General features: G+C 42.6%; 1 protein-coding gene across 1 annotated transcript; it reads right to left on the minus strand.

Moving 5' to 3' along the window:
• Window positions 1–10936: 10936 nt before the first annotated feature.
• Window positions 10937–11947, minus strand: LOC124709011 (THAP domain-containing protein 2-like). The gene is made up of 3 exons (XM_047240644.1): window positions 11877–11947; window positions 11469–11752; window positions 10937–11352 (listed from the first exon to the last, which is right to left on the minus strand). Exons 1-3 carry the CDS (start codon window positions 11945–11947, stop codon window positions 10937–10939), a joined length of 771 nt encoding a protein of 256 aa, XP_047096600.1.
• Between the last annotated feature and the right edge of the window lie 3552 nt (window positions 11948–15499).

Raw genomic sequence — 15499 nt, forward strand, 5'->3', positions numbered from 1 at the left:
ATGCCATTTTCGCGCTTATACGAGATCTGTTCAAAAAATTCCGGACCATTCGTAATTTCGCGCCAATGGTGTGTTGGAGCGAAATGCTGTTGGCATCCCTGCACGCCCCTATGTTTAATGTGTGACTGCTGGAGGTTTCATTGTTGTATGTTAGTCAGTTATTGTTCAGTGCTGTTTTGAGTAGAACGTTGTGTCGCACAGTTTGCGGATTTCGAGATGGCAGAGTTAGAGGAGAAACGCGTCAGCATTAAATTTTATTAATTTAAATTATTAATTAAATTTAACGTGTAACTAAGTTTCATTGTTGTATGTTTGTTAGATATTGTTCACTGCCGCATTGAGTAGAACGTTGTGTCGTACAGTTTGCGAGTTTCTAGATAGTAGAGATAGAGGAGCAACGCGTCTGCATTAAATTTTGCGTGAAACTCAAGCACACCTTTACAGACACACACCAAATCATGCAGGAAGTCTACGATGATGAGTTCTTAAGCCATACTCGGTTTACACGGTTCAAAAACAGCACGACGGAAGTTAAAGATGACCCTATTTCAGGCCACCAATCGACATCTACCGACTACGCTGATGTCAAGAACGTCAATGAAATTGTGTGTGCCAATCGAAGACTAACTGTTCGAGAGATAGCAGAAGAATGTAACATTTCAGTTGGATCATTTTTTGAAATCCTGACATAGCATCTTGTAATGTATCGTGTCACCGCCAAATTCATCCCACGGGTCATGAGTCAAGACCAGAAAAACCTTCACCTCGCAACCTGTATGGAGCTTTTGGATCGCGCAAAAAAGAACGAGATATTCCTTAAGAGAATCATACTTGATGATGAGACGTGGGTCTACGGTTATGATGCTTAGACCAAAGTTCAATCTTCACAATGGGTCGGGGAGGTTCTCCGAGACCAAAACAAGCTCGTCAGGTCAGGTCAAATGTCAAAGCCATGCTGATAGTTTTCTCTGACTTCGAAGGATTAATTCATCACGGATTCGGGCCACAGGGACAAACTGTTAATCGATGGTAATATCGAGACGTGTTGCGTCCCCTGAGAGAAAATATGAGAAGGAGACGGCCTGAAACGGGCGTGACAATTCATGGCTCTTGCATCACGATAACGCACCCGCACATTCATCCCTGTTGGTGCGTGACCATGGCACAAAAAACGAAATCATTGTGTTGCCTCATCCTCCATACTCTCCAGACCTGGCCCCTGCAGACTATTTTTATTTCCAGAGTTGGAAAGGCCGTTGAAAGGAAGAAGATTTGCAACGATAGACGAGATAAAAGAAAATTCGCAGACGGCGCTTCGTGGGATCCAGCAAGACGCGTACCAAGACTGCTTCCGGAAGTGGAGACGGTGTTGGGAGCGGTGTTTCAATTTTGGAGGAGAGTATTTCGAAGGAGACCATGCACAATAAGTAAAAGATAAGCGCAGAAAAATTTTGTGGACAAAGTACCGGAATTTTCTGAGCAGACCTTGTACAATGGTCTGCTTCAGAGCCAAGCTCTTTGAGCTATCTTCTAGTGTCTCGTCTGATGCATTTTGTATCTTTGGAGACCTGTTTAGGCCATCAGCCAATGGTAAATGTCCGTGAGTGTGGAATCACAGAGACAATATACACTATGTGATCAAAAGTATCCGGACACCTCCAAAAACATACTTTTTTCATGTCAGGTGCATTGCGCTGCCACCTACTGCCAGGTACCCACATCAGCGACCTCAGTAGTCATTAGACATCGTGAGAGAGCAGAACGGGCGCTCCGCGGAATACACGGACTTCGAACGTGGTCAGGTGATTGGGTGTCACTTGTCATACGTCTCTACGGGAGATTTTCACACTCCTAAACATCCCTAGGTCCACTGTTTCCGATGTGATAGTGAAGTGGAAACGTGAAGAGACACGTACAGCACAAAAGCGCACAGGCCGACCCCGTCTGTTGACTGACAGAGATCGCCGACAGTTGAAGAGGATCGCAGTGTGTAATAGACATCTATCCAGACCATCACATGGGCATTACAAACTGCATCAGAATCCACTGCAAGTACTATGACAGTTAGGCGGGAGGTGAGAAAACTTGGATTTCGTGGTCGAGCAGCTGCTCATAAGCCACACATCACGCCGGTAAATCCCAAACGACTCCTCGCTTGGAAGGAGCGTAAACACAGGATGATTGAACAGTGGAAAAACGTTGTTTGGATTGACGAATCACGGTACACAATATGGCGAGCCGATGGCAGAGTGTGGGTACGGCGAATGCCTGGTGAACGTCATTTGCCAGCGTGTGGAGTGCAAATCGTAAAATTCGGAGGCGGTAGTGTTATGGTGTGGACGTGATTTTCATGGAGAGGTGTTGCACCCATTGTTGTTTTACGTGGCACTATCACAGCACAGACTCACATTGATATTTTAAGCACCCTCTTACTTCCCACTGTTGAAGAGCAAATCGGGGATGGCGATTGCATCTTTCAACACTATCGACCAACCGTTCATAATGTATGGCCTGTGGCGTTCATCCCTGTAATGAACTGTCTTGCACAAAGTCCTGACCTGAATCCTATAGAACACCTTTGGGATATTTTGAAACGCCGATTTTGTCCCAGGCCTTACCGACGGACATCGATACCTCTCCCCAGTGCAGCACTCCGTGAAAAATGGGCTGCAATTCACCAAGAAACCTCCCAGCACCTAATTGAACGTATGCCTGTGAGAGTTGAAGCGGTTTTCAGTTTGGGAGGCAGTCTGCTCTAGTCTGCTTTTTGCTTTGTCTAGTATCGATGCGAGCTGCTTTGGGGTTTCTACAGTGATGAAAATCATGGGTGAGATGTTTTCAATTGCTTGCCATGAGGTCTACTAGGTAACATACAGCTTATTCCAGACGTGCATTCTGTTATTCAGACAGTTATATCGCGATGACTCATGTACAGAACTTTTAATGGTATCCTTCAGTGTGGTGAGATGAAGGGTCATACTCTGCTCATTTTTCGAGAAATGGAAGCTGAGTATAGGATCAAGGAATATTTTTTCAATCTGTCATATTTTAGGTTCCTCTCCTACATTATAAATGCTTGCTAGAAGTCGTATATTGAGAATATGTAATTTAAATACTCTTTTCGAGAAACTTATTGTATGTTAGTTACATTGAGGCAGGCCCCATATGGGCATTGTGGATCATCTGCACTGTTTCGAGAACAGTATATGCATTTCACTCGTTCCACCGAGCCATTTCGTTTATTAGCATACATACCATGCCACTATTTTCTTCACACTTATTGTAAAACCACATGTCTCATTACATTAGTGCTTAAATATGGGACTAACTGTTAATTGAATTATGCATATGCTACCATTACAAACCATTAGCAATAAATATCCATTTCTTTGAGGCATCAAGATTACAGGTGGAGAGAGGTAAGTCGTCTGATGCTCTGGAAGACTAATGATTTCTGAATACAACGCATAGTGTTCTGGTATATTAGTTAGATGTTCTGTGGAACATGTGCTAGCGAGGGGCTCTCTATTAGCAATATTATGTGGAACTGTGTACTTAAATCATATACTGATCTACGTGGTTTAATGAAGTGTTTGAGTAAAGATTCTTTTCAAGAATAAATTCAGTGATCACAGACACAAAGATTTATCCTCATAGTACAGCTTTGGCTATAAGCCGAAAGCAAGCATATTAGATAACTTTTGGATATGTTCTTGATGAACGCTTACCTATTATTTGATGTTTGAATAACTACGGGGAGCGTTCAACATTTTTTATCTGAAAGCAGGTTGATTTTATTCAAGATTCCAGTTCATCATGTTATTCTCCACTCTTTTGGCTATAAAATCCTATTTTATTATATAATCTCCGTTCAATGCGACTGGGAGGGTCTCTATGTACTCATGGTACCACTCTACTGGTCGACATCCAATCCAGCGTCTTGCTCCGTCAATAACCTCCCCATCATCGACGTATTGCTTCCCGCGGAATGTGTCCTTCATGCGGCCAAATAGATGGAAGGCGGAAGGTGCGAGATTTGGGCTATAGGGTGGATGAGGAACAACGGTCCAATGAAGCTTTGTGAACTCCTGTTGAGTGCATATGCTTTGTCAGCCGTGCTTTGTCATGGAGAGGGTGAAATTCGTTTGCATTTTTGTGGCAACAAACACACTTAAGCCGTTTCTTTAATTTCCTGAGTGTAGCACAATACAATTCAGATTTGATCGTTGCGCAGTGAGGCTGGGCATCAAACAGTATAACCCTTTCGGAGTCGCAGAAGACATAGCTTTACCAGCTGGGGCTGTTGCTTTGAACTTTTTCATCGGAGAAGAAGTAGTGTGGCGTCTTTTCATGCGCCTGTGACAACGTTCGACAAAAAATTCTCACGATCTGTCTCGTATCGCGCAAGCAATTCCGCACAGATGGTCCTTCGTTGCTCTTTATGGTCTTCTGTTAGGCCGCGAGGAACCCGACAGCCACACATACTTGAGTATACGAAGTGGTGGACAAGTGTGTCAGTGCTACCAGCAGAGACGACCAGTTGAGCTGCAATCTCCAGTGTAAACATTCCAAACTGGAATGGGGAAGAAATTACAGAAAGCAGACATGCAAGTGTAAAGATAAGAAGTCAGTACATAAATAACGCTTAAAATAGCTACAACTCAAAAGATACCTTAAAGTAACTTAATTCACATAAATTTAGTGCTTTTTTTCGCTCAGTACTGTATTACTCTCCGACAATGAATGAGCCCCTGTACTGTGTAGGAAATAAATAAATTACGCTGCTCCCATTCATTAGCCTTTACTCCCATATACAATAGCTTTATTTCTCGTGGAATTAGCCGATATTTTTTTTCGGATTCTGAAGATGTGCTAACTATTTCAGTGTAAGAATATGGTGAAACTTGCGATTGAGCTCTTATACCTGCACATTTGGCCTCTACAATAAGATAGTAAGTCATATTGGCAGTGTCGCTCAGTTGACCAGTTGGTCGTCAGCGGCTAGGACGTGTGCTTGCTTAGCGTCCCGCCAGTCTAGTGGGGTCCGCGAGTTTGTTTACTTCCCGCCAGCGCGAATCGCTTACTGCAAGTTCACTGAAGCAACATAGCGAACTCCTATAGGTAGAACACTAGGTAGAACACTATCAGGGCCGCGCGGGATTAGCCGAGCCGTCTCAGGCACTGCAATCACGGATTGTGCGGCTGGTCCCGGCGGAGGTTCGAGTCCTCCCTCGGGAATGGGTGTATGTGTTTGTCCTTAGGATAAAGTGTGTCAGCTTAGGGACTGATGACCTTAGCAGTTAAGTCCCATAGGATTTCACACACATTTGAACAACACTATCAGGAAAACGTTCCAAGCCGAATATCCATGACTGGGAGCATATAAAGTTCAAAACCTTTTGCTGAACTACGATTAGGTCCACAGGACAAAATTGGCATTCACTTTTCGCTCACAACTAGTGTCGTCAGTATTAAGATAATTAACGAAGAAGCATGCACAAAGGTGGCTACCGATGCTGCCAGCAAACTACAGTTTAGGCACTCAAATGGCCATATCGGCGCTGTTACCACTGTACATGCAGGCCTAGGCATGGGGCCCCTCCGGGTTTTCGAGCTACCTTTTGAGGCACCCACCGACTTCGTTATGTCTGCTCTTAAGCCGTAAGGGACTATCACCAGTCACGTGGCTGAAAAGCGGCAGACTTTTACAACGTATCACGTGATCAATTGAGTAAGGTAGGTATGTCTGTTCATACTTAAACATTGCTGGTTGTCATTATCATGTACGATGGACAACTGCACACGTGCTCAGGATTTGGACAGGAGGGTCACTTTCCATCTGATTGTTTGCAGCGGTGGATCACGCAGATTCCATCAGGTGAAGCTGTACAACATGTTCCTCCTTTGATTATATCAATTGTCGTCTTGTGGTGGGGATCGGGGTAGGTAACCACCGAAGTCAGATGGACACAATATTGACGAAGCATGTACCGCCAGTTCCCTGCAGAGAGAGAACCCCGAATAGCAACTGCTGGCGCCCAACGAGTCGTGGCTACCCAAGCTTTTCTCTAGGAAGGCGCAGAGGAATCAGATCTACACTAACATTCTGACACGGAGGCGCACGTCTGGAAGCAGTGTTTGCCCCGCTAGCACAAGAAACGCTGACAGTCGCTGTCTGACGACTGTCTGTTGCGAACTAAAACACACGATCGTACTGATTTCGCCTGTGTCGTGGATGCACCTGCAACGGAAGCGTCACCGGACACTGCTCCCCCTTTAGGAACTGAGACGATGGATTCTTCTTCTCCTGGATACTTGTTCAGGGATGGCGTGGGAGGGGGGGGGGGATGAAACACCGGCGCAGCCGCTACGAACAACGACAAGGGCCTCTTTGGTAGCCGCTGAAACACAACGGCAGCCTCTCTCCAGTGACTCGTGGGTGGACAACGTGGAACACGACTCTTTGGCAGACACGGCAGTTGTAGAAGAGGGGGAGTTACATCTTCCTCCCCCCCCCCTCCCCATCTCCTGCGCACAGCCTGATAATGAAGACGACAGGGTGGTGATGGTGTGGCGAGACTTGCGCTGATGACTGCCACTACTTAGAGGGCGAACGACAGTCATATCGATTCACGATTATCAACATCAGTACTATCTGGCCGCGAGCAAAGCTGTCATTTCATGCGGCCGTCATTTACGTGGCCTTGTTGCAAGAGGTATACATTCTTGGCTTCCTGGACATCTCTGAATACACAACACGCAAATCACATGCGTCCGATATTCTCAAAGAAGGTTTATTGGCTACCGACATACGTTACCGACCGTATGCCGGGGGGCACAGTGCTTACAGTCCAAGGGGTACACCTCATCAGTGAGTACACGACCGTCTGGTGCCAGCGAGAGACGTTAACGTTCGCTATTCTTTACTGGGGAATTAACGCTATTGTGCCAGAGCAGGATAGATGATATGGTGATGGATGGCAATTTTAGTTGTACACAATCTCCCAAGGACCAAATTGTTCACCATTCAGCATGCCCAGCCTTCGGCGAAGTCATTCACGAGCTTGGTTTGGTAGGCACTTGGGACATCATCTATGCTGACAGACTGGGTTTCACACACTTCCCGGAACATTCATCTAGCAGAATTGATAGGATATCTACCTCCCACTATCTCAGGGATACGGTCATGACCGAATTGTGGTCAGCAGCATTTAGTGACCACACTGCATACATCTGTACATTACGCTTGGATCACACTGGGTGTGGCACGGCCGCAGCCCATGGAAATTTAACACCACTTGCCTGACCTCACCTGAATGTCAGTCAGTGGTGGGAGAAGCCTGGAGACTGTGCCTATGATAACGAGGAGTGTATACATCTGCTTAACAACGGTGGCTGGACTGTGCCAAGCCGAACCTTCAATCCACCTTGAAGACGTTTATACGGAAGCTGCGGTGTGGAAGCACAGCGCTACAGAGTTCTACTACACCATCCTCAGGGAGTGTTCTGTATGCCCTCATCACCAGACCACCAGATAACCGTCAACCGAGCAAAAGCAAAGACGCATCAGCACTTGGAAGGGGCAATCATTCGTACATGTCAAACAGAATCGCCAACGAACGGCCCTCCATGCCTCCAGGTAAACGCCTAGAATTAAAGTGCAGAAACAGGACTTTGATCCATGAGGTGACGACAGATGATGGCATCCTTCATGTCACGCAAAGAGACAAAGCAATGCATACTTCACCCATTATTGTCACCTGTGCCTGAAGAAGAGTTCTGATCCAGAGATCATTGCTGTCGTCGCTGGTTTGACGCATGCTACGGTTACAGCAGAGCTCCTACACGAACTTTAAAAACCAGTGACTGAAGATGACACAGGAAAAGGGGCACCCAATAAGACACCAGGATCGGATTGGTTATCCCTGGAGTTTTATAAGACGCTCTGGAAGCTATTGGTACCCTGTTGGGAGTTCTATATGTCAAGAGCTCATGATGCCAGAGGTGCGCCTTCGGGCTGGCTTTGTGGAAGGTGTTGTCATGGAGGACCACATAAATTACGGACTACTGATCATTAACTTCGTTGAACTGTGTTGTGAAAATCATTACGTCTACTGGCAGCTCGAACTTGGCATACAACGTCTTCTGTCCTGTCAGTGGATCGATGGGTGGGACTCATAATATCCGTGCCACTCTGTGTCGTTATAGGGACCTGATTGCCCTCACTAAGGCATTTAATTGCGACAGTCAAATGTACTTAACTGCTTTTCCTCAGGATATGCATTACGTGTGCACTTCTGTCGAGGTGGTGCTCCGTCTCCTCCGTGGCGCAACATTGAAAATGGTAGTCAATAGTAGACTGTCGAATACATTGCAGATTTGCCGCTCTTTTAGCTGTACGCCCCTCATGTGCTTGCTGGTGCAGGGTCTGGCATCATCTTCCCTTGAATCTCTGGTGGCGCTTACTGAGATACCGGTGCCATTTTTGGGAGGTTTTATCCAGAGTATAGCTACCTACGGGACGTTCTCCCTGTCTCTCACTAACGGGCAGTGACAAATATCGCACCCTATTTCGCAGCCGGTCGCCTAACGTCGTCGAATTGACATATCCTACCGTGCATCGGAAGGTAGTATGGCGCACAGTCAACGCTCGATTCAGACGTATGTTCGATCTGGTACTCGACGGTGAACAAAAAACAGATTTTTCAAGAGAGACTCCATCTTGCCGATTCACCATTGTGTGTGAACTGCAGTGTTCATAATACAGACGAACACCGGCTATATCGTGGGCCGGTGGAAGAGATACGGTATTTTGTGCGCCAAATTTTGGCTCTTCTTACGGACATCGCCCACTTACGTCGATTCACGCTCTTCCCTCTACCCGGGCGCTGTTTATTAGCCGAGGACGAACCACAACGCTGTCACGTGGATCAGAGGTCACACGATTCATTATTTGTTTGGAGGTGGTGTAATAGAACTCATGGATTTTTGGAACTATTTAAACGATCGTCATTATGTTGTTGTGAAGAACCCTAAGTACACCCAATAATTTTCGAACATCTTGCGGAGCATCTTCTACGATCCGCCCCGTAGCTGGATCATCAGGCAGGAGATAAATTTAATACTTTCACGCGTAGGTGATTGAACAGATAACGGTACTTCACGATATTACGAGAAGACGTGCCATGAAGATGGAGTGGTGGCGTCCGTGGAATATCGACGCCGTATGTATGTGTTCAAGACTTGTTACTCTATTATTGTCAACTTTTTTCCACGTGAGTAGTACGTATTCCTTCTTTTAATCTTGGTGACAGGGACAAGTCATGGAATAAGTGGATTTATTTTTTGTCCATAAATAAATGAATATTCTTATAACTTGTGCAGCAATCAATCGTCCTAGCTGAAATCTGGATTTGCGTAATAAAATCTAAAAAAGGACAACTGATTGCTGACTCTATAAGTTATAAGCCACATAACAGTCGCTGAGTGCACCCACTTTTCCGAATGGAAGGTAACCTAATGAATATTCTCCAGTGACCATTTACCCTTTCCATTTGTTCCTATTTGGCGTCAGAGTGCGCCCGGGACCTCTTCCCCTTTTTCTTTCTTTCTTTTCTTTCTTTCTTTTTTTTTTTTTTAAGAAAAAGAAGTTCACAAGATCTGTGTATAACATTCTGAAGACTGTGAGTTCGAAACATGTCTTCATCTTGAAATTTTACCCTTAAATTTTATAGAAGTTGGCTATTGCGGCGATTTTGTTACTTATTTATCGCTTTTGTCTGTTATTTATTTGATTAATAATGATAAATTAATGTAGTTCTGTAGTACTCAGTAAATTATTTCAGGAATAAGTAAATTCATTCCTTAGAGATCTGGAAGTTGTGCACAACACTGCAAAGCAAGAAGTTCGCAAAAACGAGCTTTGACGATTTTAGAAACAGTGACCCCGAAAAAAAGAGTCTACTAGACCACAGTTAATGATTCCGTTCATGCTCTCTGTAAAATTATGAGTAAGTATTTAGAAATAAGGAGCTGATGACGGAGGTTGAGCTTCTAAATACACAGAAAGAAGAAGCGTCAAACAAAACTGATGTCTTATGAAGTAAAACAAATGCCCTTCGCCGTGTTCTGTCATTAAAACGGACAAAAAAGTCATTTAACGCGAAAGAAAAAAAATCAGATTACACAGAAGTGTGAGCAATGCGTTGTCAAAAAGTTTTTCACCGCCACAAATACTATGTCTGCTGAACGAAAGCAAATGGGTAAAGTTGAACCCGGAGCACATTGCCTATGCATTGATCAGTCGCCAAAAGCATATATTTATTTGCGAAAGCGAAAAATACCTTTGCTGTGCTGGGCAACATTTCAGATGTGGACTAAGGAATTTAAATGCAGACCTGGTACCCAATGAGTTAAAATTTCATAGAGTCGCTATAGGTCCGCCATGTTTGAAGCAAATTGAAGTTCTGGCCGCCATGTTTTCTTTAGTCAAGGCATTCGTCTGCTGTGTCCCGCCCCCTTGTAACTGCGTTTGACTTACTTTAAATAGCCCATACTAGCTTTATTTTTTCTAAAACAAACAATAGACAGCAGTGATTTCATTGTACACTGACAGCAAAAAGGGATGTTTTTGTCGAAATATGGCTAAACTTTTCGATGTAGATAACACCACAAGACAACTCAAATAAGTCTGTCCATCCACTATAACGTTACTTGTTGCCCATAAATTAATGCAATTAGAGCAGGTACCACCAGAATATTACGGTGAAACTTCTAAACATGCTGTGGTTAACTATTAGAAACAGTAACGGGCGCAGAAATGCGATATTTTTGTCGCTATTTCAAAGTAAACAGTCAAAGCCTCAAAAACCAGTACACTGTGAACGAGAATTTATTTGAAATATGTGTTACAAGTAGTTAACACAAGCATAGTAATTCAATAACAAAGTCGAAGCGTTCTTGGGTGGGGTAATTTCACAAATTTTCGTAAGTAGCTGTATGCCTTGGCAGAATAAAAGTGTAGGGTCAGGGCAAATTTCCTTATTAGCTGAGAATAATGGCATACTTTAGCACTGCACTGAAGTTCCAATAGCTTCTTCAACAAACCAACTACATGTTCACTGTTTAACATATCAGAAACTGAACTACATAGCCTTCTTCTCAAACCAGCAACTAAAGTCTGTAACTGCACTATTCTTCTTTTGTGTCGTACACTAAGTTGCTTCATTTGCTTTATCCGCTTCTTTAGTCGCACATTCTCTGCTTGTACTCTGTTATATTGTGTTTTCAACTTCTTAGGGCTTGGTAGACAATAATTGCGGTGAGCAGAAACAGATGTGGGTCCGACAGGCACTGAAAGAATGTAGTTACATCATAAGTTTATAACAGAGTTACACCATAAGATTATAATAGAAAGTATGTAATTCAAAGTAATAAGAACACGGAGTAAAATTAAATTATTGACTTACTTTGTGCTAATGATGTCACTGTAATAGCACTATCTTGCAAATTGTCGAAAGATCGCTTTCTGGGTTGTGGTCGTAACACTTTATCTTGCTTTTGTAAATGTGGTGGAAAGTTAAAGATATTAGGTACTGGTTTTGACAAAAGGCGCCTCTGGACATTTGTGTGGTACATATATTTCTCTTCAAAATGAGCTGAACAGAGGTAACTGGCTGTAGTAGGAAACCAGTTTTCTCGCTTCATATTTATAACCCATCTTTCTGTAATTTCCTTATCTTTTAAAGGAAATCTGTAATCAACGATAAATAAATTACTTCCTGCATTTGTCTTAAGCGTAATTACAGTTCCAATGCAAATGACTCTTTAATAAACATTAAAAAACGTATGTCGTATTTCGGTACTAATATACTTACTTATAAAATGAAATATTTGTTGTTTTATCACTGCAATTTGTGCAGTTGAACGCTGAACACACTGCAGGCATGTTGACTTTATATTTTGTAACAAAAAAGTCAACTAGAAAAGTTAAATATTGCAGTAATATCACAACAGCTGACACACTTCCAACACAAACAACAGAATGTGTAACAAGTACCAAATTCTTAGGGATGAATGTAGACAGCCAACTGAAATGGACAAACCATGTCAACATTTTGGCAAAGAAATTATCCACAGCATGCTATGCTCTTAGAATCCTTGCACCGGTATGCAATAATACCCGTCTTAAAATAACATATTACGGATATCTACACTCAGTCGTCAGCTATGGGATCATGTTTTGGGGAACAAGTGCCAGTAACATACAAACTGTGTTCAAAGTACAAAAAAGAGCCATAAGGATAATAACAAATAGCAACAACAGGGCCCACTGTCTAGAATTATTTAGAAAGCTAGGAATTCTAACTGTTTCTTGTGAGTATATCTTTCAGAACATAATGTTCATTAAGAAAAATCTCAACATGTACAACACAAACAGCCTAATACATGACCATGAAACAAGAGCTTGTCACCACCTCCATCTAGATAGAAAGAACAAGGCAAAGACGCAAAAAAGTATATTTTACAATGGGATAAAACTGTACAACAAATTACCACAAGAAATTATAGAAATAAATGAGCCCCTCACTTTCAGACAAAAGCTTAAAACCTTTTTAGTAAGTAAAAGTTGTTATACTGTAAAAGAATATTTAACATAGATGTAGATTACTAGCAACATATGACATTATCACCAAAATATTATGTAATTATAAATATGTGTATGACCAGTTATAAAAACTACACAAAATATGAGAAACCTGTTTAATTGTAAATGTAAATGTGTGCTCATGTGTTGTAATCTGACAACATCCATACAATATTTATTGTTCCACAGATGAATAAATAATTAAATAAATAAACGCTTTCCTAATGTTTTGACTAAGGAGAACATGGCGGCCGAGTTAGCGTTGGTTGCCGCTAGGAGCGCTGTAACTAGTATCTCAGCCATTCTATGAAATTTTAACTCGTTGCTGGTACCGGTACTCTCGAAGATATCCTATGATTATTGAAGGCTCAGTCAAACACTTTTACTACGCAAGAGAGACCAGCAGTTCTGACATTTGGCGAAATCAATGTTGACATTCACATATGTTACGATTCGCCGGACATAGTAGTCAGTCCACAACCCAACGTTCAAGTTTGCATGATTCTTAGATTGTCTGAACAGTGGAAGCATCCAGTTTATTATGACTTCAACACAATTATTTATGACTAGCATTTTCTTTCAGAGTCTCATTAAGGCAGTCGAGAAGTTGGGAATAAATGTTGTTACTGTGAGATGTGATACGGGTGGAAAAAATATAAAAGTTTGGAAGGAATTGAGCGTCGGTACTGATATAACATTTTTCGTAAACCCAGCAGATGATACCAGGGATGCAGGGATTTTGTTCGATATACTACATCTGTTACAGTTATTGATAAACCATTTCGTTACGCTACCTAATAATTAAGGCAGCCATGTAGGAACTTTTAAACATAAAAAGGTGACCTTACGTTAACACACCGCATTATGGTACCGAAGCGTACTTAAATGTAACTGGACGAGCGGACACTTATTTTCACAACGAACAGCATAGGCCTTGAAGTATATTCTTCACGAAGACATGAATAGCAATTTTACTGAACTCCTGAACGACATTTTTGATGTCTAGCAGTCTAGAGTTGTAAAAGATGAATGTTGGCGTGGATTTGGAATGAATGCTGAATAAGTGGATTAAGGATGACAACGTCCATCGTGATTACAAAATTTGGAATATGCTGGAAAAAGAATGATAGCTGTGTTTTCCGTTTAACAAAGACTGCAGATATGTCGACAGGCAAAAAGTGCGTAGATATTCCTATGTCTATGAAAATAAATCAATCACGAATGAGGATCATACCATCATATCATTGCTTAACCATCGCAATAATTCCTGTGTGAAGGAAATAAAAATATGCATACCTGGCATTCATAAGCAACTCAAAACACGGAAAGCAAATAAATAGCTAGGTCCGGATGGATAATTTTACAGTGTGTACTCGTCGGGACTGAAATATCAGTTCACTTGAATTTACCCCGAATCTCTCGTCTAGCACGAAGTCACAAGTGACTTGAATGAGCAGATGAATCATTCATACAGAGGAGTAAAAGAACGGATGTGGATAACCAAGGACAATTCTGGTCCAGGGTACTCTGTTGGCAGAATTCTCTCCCACGCTCCCCACCTCATCCCTGTGATGTCACGCACTGTTGCCAGATATCCCTCTCCCCCTCTGACACAAGCAAACTTCCCTATGAATAAAATGTTGGGAAATGCAAAAAATCGTGGGAAATTCAAAAATTGGTGGGCATTTCAAAATTTGATAGGAAATTAAAAATATCCCAATTGTGCTACATGGATTTCCCTGCACACCTATGATGACACTGTGGAAGTGGTGCTGTTGTCTTAAGTATAAACTGGCGGGAAATTTAAAAATCCATGATGACAAATTGTCATGTTGGAATTCAAGATAGGCTGACTAGGGATATAAGCACAGCATGCACTGTTATCAGATTTCCTGGGTTCTTCTCTGATGTCACTCACTTGTGACAAAGGATGTTTGTTTCCCCTGCAGGTCCAAGCATGCCTGTTAGACAAAAGATGCCCATCTGAGCCTGTGGGTCTGGGACAAAGGGAATTGTCTCCCAAGGCCTCTCTCCTTCCCAGTCTACCCATTCTAAGACACAGGGCATTGTCTCGCCCAAGACAAAGTATATTTCCCCTAATGCAGGTCCAAGCCTTCTGCTGTTCATAGCCAGAATAAATTGTGTTTGTTTCCCATGCAAGGCTACGCCTGTCTGTTAGACAACAGATGCCAGTCAGAGCCTGTTGGCTGCATAAGCACGTTTTCCACCCAACAATTAGTAACCAGTCTGAATCTACCTGCTAGCCTACTTTAAGTTCAATACAATTTGAATTCAATTAGAATACAATTTCGATTCAGTTCACTTCAAATTCAATTTCAATTGAGTTCATTTCAAATTCAGTTAAATTCAATTCAAAATTGCAGCCTACGTCCCTAAGTTTAAAAGTGTTGCTAACCAGCTGTCCAAAGTTTAAACAGTCCTCTGACATCAACCTAAGTTGTAATCAGCCTTCTACTATGCTGGGAATATTTATGTTTTTATTTTTAAACGAACATCACACTGTGGGGAAGAGCCCTCCACACCACCATCTGCAACAGCAGACCATGTATGCACTCATGCTGTGCCACTGCTCTGCTGCCAACACAGCTGCTGACTGTGCTTGTAAGGCCACACAGGCTACATGGCTTTGGCAGCTGCTACCTCAAGTTTCCACCAGCTCGACCATGACTGGAGTACATAGCCAGAACAAAGATGTTTCTTTCCTGTTACAGGTCGAATCCTCCCTGCTAGCCAAAGGTATTTTTCTCTAAAACACCGGATTTTTGGTGCATTTGCCTGTTGGGTATTTTCAGGATATGTGAATATTTCACACAACCACTCTACTACACATAT

The sequence above is a fragment of the Schistocerca piceifrons genome, chromosome 7 (genome assembly GCF_021461385.2).
Source record: "Schistocerca piceifrons isolate TAMUIC-IGC-003096 chromosome 7, iqSchPice1.1, whole genome shotgun sequence".
NCBI classification, from domain to species: domain Eukaryota; kingdom Metazoa; phylum Arthropoda; class Insecta; order Orthoptera; family Acrididae; genus Schistocerca; species Schistocerca piceifrons.

Coding starts and splice junctions, on each gene's coding strand:
- LOC124709011 (XM_047240644.1), bottom strand. CDS start 11,947: ATGCCTGCAGTGTGTTCAGCGTTCAACTGCACAAATTGCAGTGATAAA. Junction 11,753..11,876: donor ACAAATATTTCATTTTATAA/GTAAGTATATTA, acceptor CGTTGATTACAG/ATTTCCTTTAAAAGATAAGG. Junction 11,353..11,468: donor AGTGACATCATTAGCACAAA/GTAAGTCAATAA, acceptor ACATTCTTTCAG/TGCCTGTCGGACCCACATCT.